This window comes from Alligator sinensis, unplaced genomic scaffold (genome assembly GCF_000455745.1).
Source record: "Alligator sinensis unplaced genomic scaffold, ASM45574v1 scaffold1485_1, whole genome shotgun sequence".
Lineage (NCBI taxonomy): Eukaryota > Metazoa > Chordata > Crocodylia > Alligatoridae > Alligator > Alligator sinensis.
Genome location: NW_005842962.1, coordinates 307,491 through 323,137, shown reverse-complemented (window position 1 = coordinate 323,137; position 15,647 = coordinate 307,491). Strand labels below are relative to the sequence as shown.

The following is a 15,647-nucleotide window of genomic DNA, read 5'->3' as shown; positions in this document are numbered from 1 at the left end:
GCAGGGGCTTTTCTCAACTGTAAAAAATATCTGGGAATATCAGGGTTTCTTCTTGGGGCAGGTTGTTTGTACAACTTGGTGTGAGATATACTAGTTCCTATCCAGAAGGGATATGAATGAGGCCAGTGAACTGAATCGTTATCCTTTTTTTTTCACATTCTTCTCCAGTGCTCACTGAATGAAACATGGAGGTATTTCTTGTGCCATGGAGAAAGAACATATTGAGACAGAAGCAGTGGAGGACTTAGAGTTTCAATGACTGAAACTCTAAGTTGAGAAAAATGTTCTCTTCCATAATCGTTTCTAGGGCTGTGCAAAGCTTCGGTTGCTGATTCAATTCAGAGGAGATTCGGCCCAATTCAGTGGCCAAACTCTGAATCTGAATCGAAATGGGAGACCAATAAAAAGGTCTGAATCAATTCAAAGCCTCTGAGTTGATTTGGAAAGTTTTGGGGGAGAGTCAGAGATTCGGGCAGTCCCTGCTTGCCGCCGCAGGGAGCTGGACCCAGGCTCTGTGCTGGTAAGTAGGGGGTGGAGTGGGGGCTGGAGGAGTGGGGAGGGCCCTGTGAGGGGACTTCCACCAAGCCCCACCCTCTTCCAACTCCCTCAGCCCCCCTGAGCACCCCCAGACCCCTGCCTGCTCTCTCCACCCCATCAATGTCTGCCCCACCTGGCCTCAGCATCCTGGCACTTTTAAAAAATAAAAATAAAAAGCCCCCCCACTCACTGGCTGCTGCAGCAGTCATCGGGGCCTCTGGGGGCTTGTGGAAGAGCCCTTCCCATGCATCTGGGGGCAGTGGGGATTGCCCCCTGACCTGGCAGGAGCCGGTGAGTGTGGGTTGTTTTTCTTTTTTTGTTTTAATTTTCAGGATGCTGGGGTCAGGTGGGCAGCCATTGATGGGGCTGGGAGAGTGAGCAGGAGATGGGGCCTGTACAGTTTAGAGATTCAGCTGATTTGGCAGCAGCTGAATCTCTGAATCAGATTCCGCCAAATCAATTTGGGACAGTGATTCAAATCACCAAATCAAATCACTGTCCCCTGAATCGGCTGAATCTGAACCCAAAGTGAATACTAGCTACTTCACACAGGCCTAATGGCTTCCAAGGCTGTATAACTGAAAAGCCTGTGACTAAGATCAGTCAATAAGAAATTTGTTCTGAGGAAGAATTTTATACATTGAGAAAATTGTCATATTTGTCCAAAATGAAGAAATGGAGGGGTGCCTGGTAATTTTAGTGAGTACCCCAGAGCACAGATGGTCAAAAGAAATGAGAATCAGGCTGGCATCCTAGAGTACATTTCCACCTATTAAATTGTACTGAAGGAGACATAGATTAGTTATGAGGAAAAACTTCCTTACTGTTTAAGCAGGGAGGCAGTGGAATAAACTGCCCAGGGAGGTTGTGGAAACTCCTTCATTAGAGATTTTCAAGAAATGGCTGGATAAGCATTTAGGAGTGGCATTCCTAAATTTGTACAATGGGCTGGTCCAGATGACCCCTGAGGTTTCTTCCAACCATATGATTTTATGATTGAACTCTTTGTTGTGTTGGCTTGAAGCCAGGTCAGCTACAAGATATAAACATAATCATAAATAAGTTATCTGCTGGGATCAAGCCCCTTCTAGGAATAGAATACAGAGTTTCATCTCTGAAGGACAATAAACATCAGTCTCTCTCTTGTATAGATTCCACAGTGGTAGAATCCCTTGCATGTCACACCAGGGCTTGCAGGAGTTTATATGTGATAACAAATGAACACATGCTTGGCAAATGAAATCAATCAATGGACCTTGTATGTGATGTGGACACATATTACAAGATCACTCAAGCTTCTGTACACACAAATTGTTCTTTATTTTTTTAGAGAATTTGAGGATACCTAAAAAATAAAATATTCTTTCTCTCTTGAACAGGGTGGTCTGGCCTTTTAAGAGGGAGAAGGTAGCCCTGTTGGAGATACCCAGCTGTGGGCATTTAGATAAGAAGGGAGCTCAAATTCTAAAGGGAGCAGAAGGAAGCAAGCCCATAGAATCATAGAATTATAGAAGTAGGGTCAGAAGGGACCTTGTAGATCTTCAAGTCCGACCCCCTGCCTGGGCAGGAGGAAAACTGGGCTCAAATGACCCCAGTCAGGTAGGCATCAAGCCGCTTCTTAAAGACCCCCAGGGTAGGAGGCAGCACCACTTCCCTTGGAAGTTGGTTCCAGATCCTAGCCGCCCTAACTGTGAAGTAGTTCTTACGGATGTCTAATCTAAACCTACTCTCCAACAACTTGTGGCCATTATTCCTTGTTATCCCGGGGTGGGGTGGGGGGGCTAGGGGAAACAAGGTCTCCTCCAAACCCTTCTGGTCCCCTCTAGTGAGTTTATAGATGGTCACCAGGTCCCCCCTCAGCCTTCTCTTGTGAAGGCTGAACAGGATCAGGTCCCATAGCCTCTCATCGTAGGGTGTGCCCTGCTGTCCCTGGATCATGCGGGTGGCCCTCCTCTGGACCCTCTCAATGTTGTCCACATCCCTCTTGAAGTGGGGTGCTCAGAACAGGACACAGTACTCCAGCTGTGGCCTGACCACTGTCGTGTAGAGGGAAAGGATCCCCTCCCTACCGCTCCCTGAGATGCCCCTATGGATGCACGATAAGGTCCGGTTAGCCCTGCCGATTGTGACCTCGCATTGTCAGCCCATGTTCATCTTGGAGTCAATAACGACTCCAAGATCCCTTTCTGCCTCCGTGCTCTCAAGAAGGGAGTTTCCCATCTTATAAGTGTGCTGCTGGTTACTACTGCCCAAGTGCAGCACCCTGCACTTGTCAGTATCGAAACGCATCCTGTTTTTGTTAGCCCACCCCTACAACCAGGTCTTGCTGCAGTCTTTCCTACCTATTAGCGTGCCCACCTCACCCCAAATGTTGGTATCATCAGCAAATTTAAACAGGTTGCTTTTCACCCCGTCATCCAAATTGCTGATAAAGAATTTGAACAACGCGGGCCCAAGGACCGAGCCCTGGGGGACTCCAGTGCCCACTTCCCCCAGGTTGAATATGACCCGTCCACCACCACCCTCTGAGTATGACCCTACAGCAAATTTGCAATCCATCTGACTGTGTAAGCATCAATGCCACAGTCACCTAGTTTTTTAATAAGGATGGGGTGGTCGACAGTGTCAAAGGCCTTGCTGAAGTCCAGAAAGACTACATCCATGGTGACACCTGCATCCAATGCTTTTATGACCTGATCGTAAAAGACAATCAGGTTGGTCTGACATGACCTGCCCCTAATGAAACCATGCTGGTTGCCCTTGAGCATCATCCCCGATGCTGGCCCATCACAGATGTGCTCCTTGATGATCTTGTAGCTGACCTGGCTGAAAGCAGTCCCACTTGGTCACTGAAACTGTGGAGTTGGTAATATTGGAACCGTTTTGGCAGATATTGCCAGTAAGGGCCTAAGGAGTGGGTTTACACTAGGGCTGTGCAAGGCTTTGGACAGAGCTTCAGATCCGGAGAAGCTTCAGACACTTCGGGGTCCAAAGCAGCATGTCCGGGACAAAGCACTGGCCTCGTTCGGCTTCCCGAAGAGCTTTGGAGATTCCAAATAGTTTCAGAGCTGCCTCGGAGATCCAGCTGTTGGGTATAATGGGGAAAAAATAAAATAGCTATAACTTTGTTGTTTTTTGTCTGATTTGGATGAACTTTTCAGGAATGGTAGACCTTACAGAGAGGATAAAGCTTGGCCAGATCTCCGAAGCAGCTCTGAAGCTTCGGAGCTGCTTCGGCCAGATCGAGGCAGAAACCTGGTCCAGAGCTCCGGATTGGATCATAGCCATCTGAAGCAGCCAGATCTGAAGCTGGATTGGATTGCTGCCGACACGCACAGGCCTAGTTTACAGACACCAGGGTGTTGACCTTAAAGAGGCAGTCTGCCTTATTGAGGGCTTTATGAAGGCCAAATTAGAGTGTAGGAAGTATTTAGTTGGGCCAAAGGCATGAGCCCAACAAGGCATACATTCCCAAAGTGACTTGGGCAGGTTCAGCAAGCGTGGGCCACTGAGTTGGGGGGGTCGAAAAGGGTCCCCTCTAGAAGGCAACTCTAGGCAAAGAAAAAGGGGAGTTCTTGGTCTAGTCTTTATAGGAACTGTGCAGACACTGGCACCAGGAAGATACCATGCTATTGTGTTGGGGTCAGAGTGAAAGGGCCCTCCTATTGCCCAGAACAGGGCCAAAGAGTTTTGTTTGTTAGTTTGTATTTGGTGTTCAAAGACTGTTTCTTTATTTTAAGGACTGGTTGGGAAATGTCTAGGGAACCAAGCCACCTTTCACAAGCCAGCAGGCTAAAAAACCTGCTTAAACCTGCTTACACTAGACATACCATGCAACAGTATACGAGCATCATGCAGATGGGCCTCTGGCAATTCCTAATTGGAATAGGTCAGTGTAACTCTATTGGAATCAGTTGGATCCAGTCTTCAGATAATATTGCACTGAGGGGTCAGGCCAATGCTTAGGATCTCAATATTGCGCAGGAGGGTGTGACACAATTGCATATAGAAACACACAAATCAATTAGGTGCATATACACACACACAGTACCAGCTCAGGCACATACACATCCAAACCAGCCTAGGCACATGCATACCTATCACCAATTCAAGCGCATTCACTATACACCCCAAAAGTTAGACACAGATCACTAATTTGTATATCATGCACACAATGATACATATATATACACATACATACCAGTTCACACACACACAACCTACCTACACATACACACAGGTAAGTTCCTTACTTGGATGGTACCGTGTGTATGTGTGTGCTTGGGGTACCTGGGTGAAGGTTCAGTTAAGAGAGAGAGAGTTAAAGAATAGGGAGTGAAAGCTGCCAGAACTGGGATTAGAACCAGTGGACTACAGAGAAACTGGCTGAGGAACTGAGGCTTGGGTTTACTTAAGGTAGACTGGGGCTGGAAACTGAGATATTGGGTGGGGGCAGATAAGTGGTGGCAAGGAGGAGACAGCCAGGAAAGAAACTGAGGCAGAAGCCTGGTTGCTCAGGGAAAAAGTAAAAAGCAGTGGGGATAAGACAGTGGCAAAGAAACAAGGGGTTTGGAGGCAGAGAGGAGCTCAGGACAGGTGTTGGAGGTGGCAGTGAGCCAGAAGCAGGAGAGGGAGAAATGAGACAGAAGTTAGAGGGGTGCGGAGCAGAGATTGGAGCAGGGCCAAACCATAGTAAAGCAAAACCCAACTTAGGGGTCCAAATAACAGTTTTATTACACAGACAACACACTACACAGAGCCATGAAGTTATTGGATCTCTCTCACTCTCACCCACACACCCACACACACACACACACACACACACACTCCCAATGGCTGCAGGAAAAAGAGACTCAGTGGAAGGGCTGGAGTCCAGGTAGGGAAGAGAAGTAGAGTTCAAGTCCTTGGTTGAAGAGGGGGTAGGGGTGATAGCTACCTATCCAGGCTGGAAAGGGGTCCTTGTCCAATAGGTGTTGTCCAGAGAGGGGTTGGTGGCAGGGCCTCTGGGTGGATAGGTGGTGTGGCATGGTGCTGGTCCAGATGGAGAGGGCATCCCACTGGGTCTGTCTTCACTGCCCCTTTTTATAGAGGCAGACCTTGTGTGACCCTAGTGACAGGAGGCATGCCCAGGCAAGGGTCAGCCCCTGGTGTACTGAGCATGTGTGCTCCATGCAGGGATGTGCGGTTTCGGGTGTCTGTAATGGTGAGGTACAATGGTAGAGTTGCTGCTTCTGCAGGGCCTTTTGTCTTTGAAATGCTGGGTTCTTGTCTCTGTTCGTGGGTGAGGTCCGTGGTTCCTGGATGAATCAAAGGTGATGGCCCGGTCATTACAGGCCATTCAGTAGAGGCCTGCTACCATTGTATTTCAAACATTCCCAAGCACTCTCATTCATCTGGGAACCAATTTACATGGGAGGGGTACAATGCATCATGCAGTTGCAATACGGGATGCCCAGGCAGAGGACACAAGATGGGGGCTTGACATATAAAATGGGAACTTGACATGACTTTGGTTCACTTACAAACACAGGCCTAAACCATACAATATCCATATGAAACAATAAAAATCAATACGACAATGATAATAATACAATATACAACAATAAAAATCAATACAAACCTAATAATAATACAATATAAAACAGTGGATATCCAAAACCAAAAACTTGATACCAAAATGAAAATGTTAAAGCTTATCCTAAGTCTGAGCTCACGTATGCTTGTCTATAGTGAATAGAGAGGGAGAGAAAGAAAAGCCAGAAATACTTGGGGAAGGGAAGGGAAGGGAATGCATATCTATATATATATGTATTAAAAAAAGAAAATCTGGGGGTTTTGCTACAATAGTGTAAATCACCTGTCACTCAGCTGTGATCAAGTCCAGATCTTCTACTAGTGTAAGATGGCCATAGCAATATTAGAGTCAACAGAGCACATCTTCAGCCACTTTAAATCAGCCATACCCTATTTAAAGTCTTTGGGACAAGTCCCCAGCTGTGCAAATGATCAGATTCAATGCTGTCAGACCCTCAAATTGATTGCAACTGTACTGCCCTGCATTGTACTTGCGAAAGACCTGCAGCAGTGTGGTCTAACGTCTATACACAGTTATCACTGGAAGACCCTTCAACCTCCCTGTTCAGAACAAGAAGGTAGGTACACTACCATCACTGGCGCCAGTTTATCCTCTGCTTATAAGAAGCAGGGGTGATGAACAGACCTTGAAAAAGTTTCACTGCTATCCATTATCTTCAATGAAAAATACTAATCCAGGAGCCATGCATAGCTACACAATGAGGTTTTAACTCCAGGACCACAGTCAAGGAGTGGGAAGAAATGTGCTGATCAGATGCTTCCCATTTCTCTGCTTGGTCTTAAATAGGGAAAGTGGTTGGTCAGATGTTGTGGAGCCAGTCAACAGGGCCTGAGGGAGGAAGTAAAGCCTTTGGCATTGCTGGAGGCTTTAAGTATATCTTGTCCAACACCTATGATTTTCAGTAAGGGTGGAAGGTCAGGATGAGCCACCACTTTGTCCAGGCCAAGGGTTTGAGTCTGCAATTCTGAAAACAAGCAATGGCTTCTTTATTCAGTACTTCTGAAAAGCAGGTCCAAGCACTGTCAACCCAGGCACCCAGATGATGAGGCTCTGCTCACTGCTTATCTCTGAAAACCATGCTCCACTTTTTTCTGTCTTTGATACAGTAAAGTGAGATTTTCAAAGGAGGAAGAGGGAGTGATGCCCCTAAATCCCACTCCCTTTTAAAGGGAACTGATGCCTAATTTCTCTAGAACCTTTAATATTTAGCAGTCCCTGAAATGTGCCTAAGTTTTCCTAAAAGAGTCAAAGCAGAGTTCTGTACCCAGGTACCAATTTCATGAGAGTAGAGTGCATCAGATAATTAACACCATCTAGACCTATAGAGCACACTTCCTTAGTAGGTCTTAAAGCACTTTTAAAAAGAGGCCAGCATTTGTCCTATTTAGTGATAGGGAAACTGAGGAACAACGAAGAAAGAGTTTTGCCTCTGATGACCCAGCAATATAATCAGTGAGCAAAACAGAAAGCAATTATCAGGATTAAAGTCCAACAAATTATACACCAGGATGCATTAGTTTAAAAATTCCGGCCAAGTTCTTGAAATAAATATTTAAGACATTAATTAAGAAGTCAGCCATATCTAACCTGTTGTTTCAGTAGTATAGCAGTCTCTGAGGGATGTTCCTCTTATTAGATCTCAGGGGTTCTTAGGTAAAATTTATTGAACAGCCTTTTCCATACTAGGAACAACTGCAAGCTCATATAAGTCTATCAAAGGCAGAGATAACCTTGTTTACAGCAGTTAAGTATTTGTTTCAGTGTGGTCAACTGAGAAGGAAAATAAGGAGGATAATTCAACTAAAACTTATGGAACAACTGAAGGAGAGCTGCAGATCTGGAGCTCAGGTGATATGAACATTTTTTTTTACTTTGCAAGTTTTATTTTGGAACTTTTTGAGACTCTTACATTCTCTGTGCCTCCCAAAATATTTATTTGAATGAATATATATATGTATAGAGAGAGAGAGAGAGAGAGATGGATGATTATGATGGAAACAGGTATATATGTTAAATTGGTGGTTTAAAACTTCAACTACCTATTTTTAGGTTTTTAATGCCTTTCTGGAATTGTTTGGGTTTTTTTGTTGGGATCACAATGCCACTCCTAAATGTTGATACATCCTTCAGGATAGTTTCCCCTACCTTGATACTGCTAGTTTCTACAGATGAGTATGTAATATAGGCAAGTAAATCAGAGAGCCAAACCCTTTTATTTTGTTTAATCCTTTTTGAGGAAAAACTGTTAACTTCAATGACAGATAATAATAATGTATGTATGCATACCCCAACCATGCGATTGATCCAATAAAAGCTATTACCTACAAAAATCCTTACCTCTTGCTTATTTCCAGGACCACATGGTAGTAACATAACTTCAACACCACCACAATACATGCATGTTAATTCAAATTATTATGAAACGTTACCTGTTCCTATTTTGCTTCAACTTAATGAATGTGTCTTTAGTAATACAGGCAGTCCTTGGACTTACGACACAATTGGTTCCTGAAAACCATGCCTTAAGTTGAAACATTGCAACTCAGAACCAATTTTCTCATAAGAAACAATGTTATAAATGGGGGATTGGTCCCTGAACCAAGACCCGATACCCTATTTTCACCAAAAATACCCCAGAATTTTGTACTCGATCAATTATAGATGAATAATATAGCTACATTAATGTATTTGTATTGTAAATAGCAATCACATTGATTTGGAAGGACTTCTTTGAGGTGGTTTTGTTAGACTTTTTGAAGGGCTCCTGGCTGGAGTCTTCTCAATGGCCTTGGCTGCAGGTTTTTCTGGAGCCTTGTCTGCTTTCTTAAAGAAAGTGTCCAACGAAGTTTGCACAGATGTTCTCCAGGGAGATGAGTGATTCAGTGAATCTGTTTGTTGGTATGGCATCACATCAGATTAAGTGTTGTAAAGTCAAAACTGACATCATAAAGTTGAAATGGTGTCAATTTATAAAGGTTGTAAATGAAAAACATTGTAGCTTGAAACATTGTAAGTCCAGGACTGCTTGTATTTGAATTTATTTATAGTCCCAGCTTTATGAGGGTATTGTGCATGGATTTAAGCTAAAGCATTGCTCTATTGAAGAAGAGTGAAATATTCATGTTTATTTTTTTTCCATTTGATAACTTTTTGCAAAGTTAAGAAACAAAAATGGCCAACCCTATGTTTTTGTTCTTTAAGTTGTATGTCACGCTAAAATGAATTGAAACAAATCTCCCTTTCTCTTTTTTACCTCACACTGTTGCTGATGCAGCTGAAGAAGATAATTTGCATTTATATTTCTATCCTGAATTGAATGGGAGGAAAACATACTACATTTTATATGGCAAAAGGTAAGCTATTTTCATGACATAGCAACTACAGCTAGTTAGTGTGGGATCATTTGTAATATAATATAGCATTATATTGTATAGGTTTTATTTTTATCTTTTTAACATTATGTCATATAACATAGCAGTAGCGGTGCATTATATGTGTAACATTATTATGTGGCATAAAAAAATAATTTAAAAAAATGGAATAGATTATTTCTGTTTTTAAAATTCACAATGGCAGTTGCTGTTTAATACTTACTAAAACATTTTACATACTTTTCTTGAACAAAGTATCTCATATTATAAATTCATATTGCATTGTATCATTCAACAGTTTTGCTTATGACAGACACAAAAACAATGCCAGATTAGAGATATAGAAACAGAAATAAAACTTTGTATGGGTATGTGAGTGCCCATGTGTGTGTGAGAGGCATGGATGGAAAGCATGTGTGTCAGGGAGAGAGAAAAAAAATGTACAGCATAGGGCTTTGGTATATGACGTTCTATATGCTGCTGTTCCTAAAGTTACAGAGGTTGTAAAATACAACTGGTGTTTACAGATTTATTTGTGACAAACATTTAAATATTTATGTTATAAAAATAGGTTTATGGGAATTTTTGTTTTGTCTAACGTGTATATTTTCATAAATACATATGAAATGAGGTGACTTTAAAACCATGTTTAAGAGGCAATCTGGCACCCTGAGGAAATCAGGTCAGTGATTGAGTGACTTTTTAAAGTTGCTATATTAGCATGTATCCCTATGTTTCTGTGCAATAGAAAACCAAAATATCACAAGTGCAATATAACCTTTTGAATACACTGAGAATATGTACTTTTTTTCTCCATTATCTTTTTCCTCTATTTGTACTTCCCTTTCCTTTCTTCTGCTTTCACATCCCTCCTCTCAGATATCGTGTAGAAGTCTGTTGAATACCACCCTGAGTAATCATACCCAAGTTATAGAAACATTGAATTGTGAGACTACATTAAGAAACCCAAACAGGTAGATAGAAATGTATACAGTTTGATAATTTTTATTGCTTCTATTTCTTCAGTTTTATATTAGGCAATCAGAAACTTATACTAATTCAAAGAAGTCGTCAAATTATAAGATTGATTGATAGATAACCTGGTGATAAATAGTATGTTTTCCACCTGAATCTTTCCATTATTTCAAATTGGAGCACAATTTTGATTTTTCAGAATGTCCTATTAAAAGTTCAGTCAAGCTACTTGGATGTAATAGACAAATATTTCACTTCAATTTTGAGTTCATTTTTTAAATGATTGTAAAGTAAAACTAAAACAAAAGAAAAATCAAATACCTCTGGTTTGAAAAGATGGGGTTAATACTATTAAAAGGCTCCAGTTCTACTTTTTATAAATACGTTTAACTGATATTTGTTGCATACCACCATGTAATTTTTGTACTTTACCCTAGACTAACAGTAAGTACATACTAGAATGTATGGGTATGCAAAATGGGCCCTATTCGATTCAGATTTGGATTCAGCCTGAATCGGGGGACAATAATTCTATTAATTGATTTGGATCACTGTCCCAATTGAATTCAGCCAAATCCAAATCTGAAGATCTGATGCTGATTTGGAGAATCAGCGATTCGGCCATAGACACAGATTTAAATGTTTTTTCTACATTCCTCGAGGTACCAGGCACAGCTTGTGAAAGCTGCGATGGTGGGGCGGATGGAGCATCCCACAGGAGTGTGCGGAGGCCCCCCGCATGCTCAGCAGAGAACCCAGACCAGTCCACTTCCAGGTCCACTGCCAAGTACGTTGTCCCCCCGGCTCCCTCCCCCCTCCGCACACATATGCCCCAGCTTGGCAATTGGATGCAGGGGGACCACAGACTGAGGAGACACCAATTGCTGAGCCAAGTGGGGTGTAGGGGGCCCCCCGCATGCTCCCTGGTGGACCCAGAAGTGGACCAGAAGTGCTTCTGGTCCACTTTTGTGTCTGCTGCCAAGCATGCTGGGGACCCCCCGTGCTCCTGTGGGATGTTTCATCTGCCCCACCATCTCAGCATTCACAAACCACCTGGTACCTGGAGGTACGTAGTAAAAACATTTAAAGCTGAGTCTATGTCCAAATCGTTGAATTTTTCTGACTCTTTCTTAATCAACTTGGAGGGTTCCGATTCAATTCGGAGAAATTAAAGGGTCTCCTAATTTGATTCAGATTCGCAGATTCAGCCACTGAATAAGGCCAAATCTGCGCCAAATTGAATCAGCAACCAAAGCTTCACACAGCCCTCCTAGAATGTCCATGGAACACATTGGTTTTCTTGAGGGAATTTTTTTTTTTTTGTATCTGTTGTGGTAGGGGAAGCACCCAAAATCTACATTTTTAAAAAAAATGAAAGTAACTATTTTTTTTTTTTTTTTTTTTCTTTGGGGGGGGGGGGGAAGAGACTTGTAAAAGTTTTCAGCAGATTTTCATGCTAAATTAACCTATTCTTTAAGGACTTCAAATGAAAACTTTACCTTTTATCTGCAATTTATGTACCATTATTTACCTGAATCCAAGGCAACTGAATTTTAGATGGCCCCCTCAGTAATTAGATTTTATGGATGGAAAATTATAAATGTGTTATAATTTTCAATGCATATAACCTAATTAGTGGAAGGTCATCTTAAATTCTTCTGCCCCATTGCTGTAGCAGGGAACACAGTGGTAGAGGGCAAAGAGCTTGACCGCCATACATGGTCCCATCTTCCCCTTGCCCCTCTGTGCCCCCCCATCACTTGCTTCCCACCCCCAGTGCCTGCCACCCACCATGTGCCCATCTGTTCCCTGCTGCTCTTGCCTCCTCCCCCAACTCCCCCACCGCATGGTCTCTCCCACACTTCCTTGACTGCAAGCCCCCTCCCCTGCCAAACAATTAATCCCAAATCTGGAGCTGAGCCACAGCCTGCCCCAGGCCAGTACTTGAATCCAAGATAAGGCTTTTTCCCCTCATAGTGATGGGGAGTACTTATCTGGGATTTGAGTAAATCCACACACACACACACACATGCACACACCCTTTCAGTTTTCAAGTGTTTTGTTTTTTAATGCACTGGCCATTGTTTCCATGGATAATTTCAATTAAAAAAAATCAAGAGAAACAAACATAACATAATTATTTGTAGTCAACGATAGTCACAACAGGAGTTTTTAGAGAGAGAGAGAAACTTTTGACATCTGAAATGAACTAGTCAACTATATCATAGGAAGAGCCTCAGAATTAAATGGTGGATACCTCCAATGTTTGCTATCTTAATAATGTTGGACTATAACATAGAAAGTTAGAAACTTCCTAATTTAGTTCATTTGGGGCTGCATCTGAACTTGAAGAAACACATAAGTGGGTCCCATGTGGCTCTAAAAATATTGGTGTGAATCTGAAATTGTTCTACTGAATGAACAGCATTATTTATCATGTAGTATATTATTTTTACCAGATTATGAGCCATTATATTTTCTGATATGGAACATCTTAAACACAAATTAAAAGAAGCATTAGTTACCATCATCGTCAGTAATAACAACAACAGTAATAACAATAAGAATAGCAATAGCAATAAAAGCAACATTTTCACTACACACATTGAAAAAGGAAAATGTTTCTAGCTTGTTTTTTTCACTTGCAGAATAAAGAACTTATGAAACAGTGGTGATGGTTAATCAAACCACAGTGAGTGAGTTTATTCTCCTAGGATTCTCCACTTCTTCACATATGCAGGTTCTCCTCTTTTTGATGGTTTTAGCTATTTATATCATCACCCTCCTGGGGAACATAGTTATCATGCTGGTGATACAGGCTGACCCACACCTACACACTCCTATGTACTTCTTCTTGGGAAATTTATCTTTTATTGATATCTGTTATTCCTCAGTCACAATCCCAAAGATGTTGCAGACCTTCTTGGTGGAGAGAAAGACTATTTCATTCAGTGGCTGCATCACACAAGTGTTCTTCTTTGTTTTCTTTGCTACAGCTGAGGGGTTAATACTTACAGCAATGGCTTATGATCGGTATATAGCCATATGCCAACCTTTGCATTATGCTGCAGTCATGAAAAATTGGGTTCATGTCCAGCTGACATGTAGTGCATGGATAACTGGGTTTTTCTATTCCTTGCTGAACACTCTACTTACGATGGACTTACAATTCTGTGGGCCTAGTATAATTAACCACTTCAGCTGTGAGCTCCCCCAGCTGTTCAAGCTCTCATGCAGTGACCCCTTTACCAATAAGATGGTGATTTTCACTGTTGGTATATCACTGTGGGGAGGGGCTTTTCTCATCACACTGAGTTCTTATGTTTGTATCATCTCTACCATCTTGAGACTTCAGTCAGTGGAAGGAAAACGCAAAGCTTTCTCGACTTGCTCTTCCCATTTGACAGTAGTTATCCTGTATTATGGACCAATTTTATTTAGGTACCTGAAACCCACCACACAGAACTCAGAGGATCAGGACAAGTGCATCTCCATGATTTACAGCATTTTAACACCCATGCTGAATCCTGTCATATACAGCCTGAGAAACCAAGAAGTGAAAAGGGCTTTGGGAAATGTTTTTGGCAAAACAGGGTGAGCACATGGAGCAGCTAGACAAATCAAGCACATTTTAATGAGCAGCTCTGTTATTAAACAAGACTTTTTTTAAACTCTAAGTGTTCTCTCTGTGAGTTTTTCTAGTGAACTGGTCTCTCATTAGTAATACAAATAAATATTGAACCCTGTTCACTGTTCCAACTCAACACAGTTTTGGAGTAAAAGAAAAATTGGTAATACCTAGGTGGTATTCTGGATCTTGCATTACACACCAAATTGTTGCTCTCATTCAAATACCAGATCATTCAGATACATTTTCCCATTGTGTACATTTCTATACATGTCAATGGAATTTTTCATACATTTATTATTTCCCAAGTGATCCGAACCAACGAATCAAAGGTTTCTTAGTTCCTGAACTACAAACAAGCTAAACACTAGGGCTGTATGAAGCTTCAATCTCTGATTCGATTTGGCGGAGATTCGGCCCAATTTGGTGGCCAAATCTCAGAATCAAATCAGGAGACCCTTTAATCTCTCCAAATTGAATCGGAACCCTGCAAATTGATTCAGGAAGATTTGGAAAGATTTGACAATTCAGACATAGACACAGCTTTAAATGTTTTTTTCTACATACCTCAAGGTACCAGGCAGCTCATGAATGCTGCGATGGTGGGGTGGATGGAGCATCCCACAGGAGCACGGGGGGGATCCTGCACAGGGGGAGCATTCCACAGGAGCGTGCTCAGCAGCAAACCTAGAAGCGGACCAGAAACACTTCCAGTCAACTTCCAGGTCCACTGGGGAGTGTGCGGGGGGTGGGGGGTGCACCCCAACTCAGCGACTGGTGCCTCCTGGGTCTGGAGGGGCACCCAGGGTCCCCCCATGCCTAATTGCTGAGCCAGGGGAGGGGCAGGGGGATCCCCTGCACACCCATTGGCAGACCCAGAAGTGGGTCAGAAGTACTTCCGGTCCACTTCTGGGTTCGCCACCGAGCACGCGGGCCTCCCCCCTCCCCACCCCATGTTCCTGTAGGACGCTCCATCCACCCCACCATTGTAGCATTCACAAGCCATGCCTGGTACCTTGAGGTATGTAGAAAAAACATTTAAAGCTGTGTCTGTGGCCAAATCGCTGATTCTCTGAATCAGCATCAAATCTTCAGCTGAATTGAATTGGGGACAGTGATCTGAATCAATTAATCAAATCATTATCCCCAATTTGGGCTGAATCCAAATCAAATACAGCCCATTTTGCAGACCCCTACTAAGCACTGGAATATAGAATAAGGACACCACCATAAAGTAGGATGCACAAGTGGAAAAAGCCTTACTCCTACTTTCCCATGAGTGCACTTTTAGGAGAAGGAAGTTGATTATATAGAGGTAGGAGAGGAGTGTGAGCATGCAAGGTGTGATGAGGCTGATGGTGCCTCTTCACAGGAGCCTGAGGGCCCCAGCCACAGATTACCTGAAAGAAACATCACCATGCTGCGGAGAAAACTCCCAGTGTGCCTGAAGCCAGCTTTATCAGTTTGGCAGGTGAGCCGGATTGGCTTCCCCAATGCCCCAAGAGATATTTCCAGCTGGGCAACTTATCAGTGAGGGGAG

General features: G+C 42.7%; 1 protein-coding gene and 1 pseudogene across 1 annotated transcript; one reads left to right on the top strand and one right to left on the bottom strand.

Moving 5' to 3' along the window:
• The first annotated feature begins 13,153 nt into the window (after window positions 1–13,153).
• LOC112548142 (olfactory receptor 5V1-like) lies at window positions 13,154–14,077 on the top strand. The gene has a single exon (XM_025192713.1). The coding sequence runs from the start codon at window positions 13,154–13,156 to the stop codon at window positions 14,075–14,077; it is 924 nt and encodes a 307-aa protein (XP_025048498.1).
• A 245-nt stretch (window positions 14,078–14,322) lies between these two features.
• Window positions 14,323–15,647, bottom strand: part of LOC106722993 — a 9,473-nt pseudogene continuing 8,148 nt past the window's right edge.

Excerpts from the sequence above, each read along its gene's own strand:
- LOC112548142 (XM_025192713.1), top strand. The coding sequence starts at position 13,154 with ATGGTTAATCAAACCACAGTGAGTGAGTTTATTCTCCTAGGATTCTCC.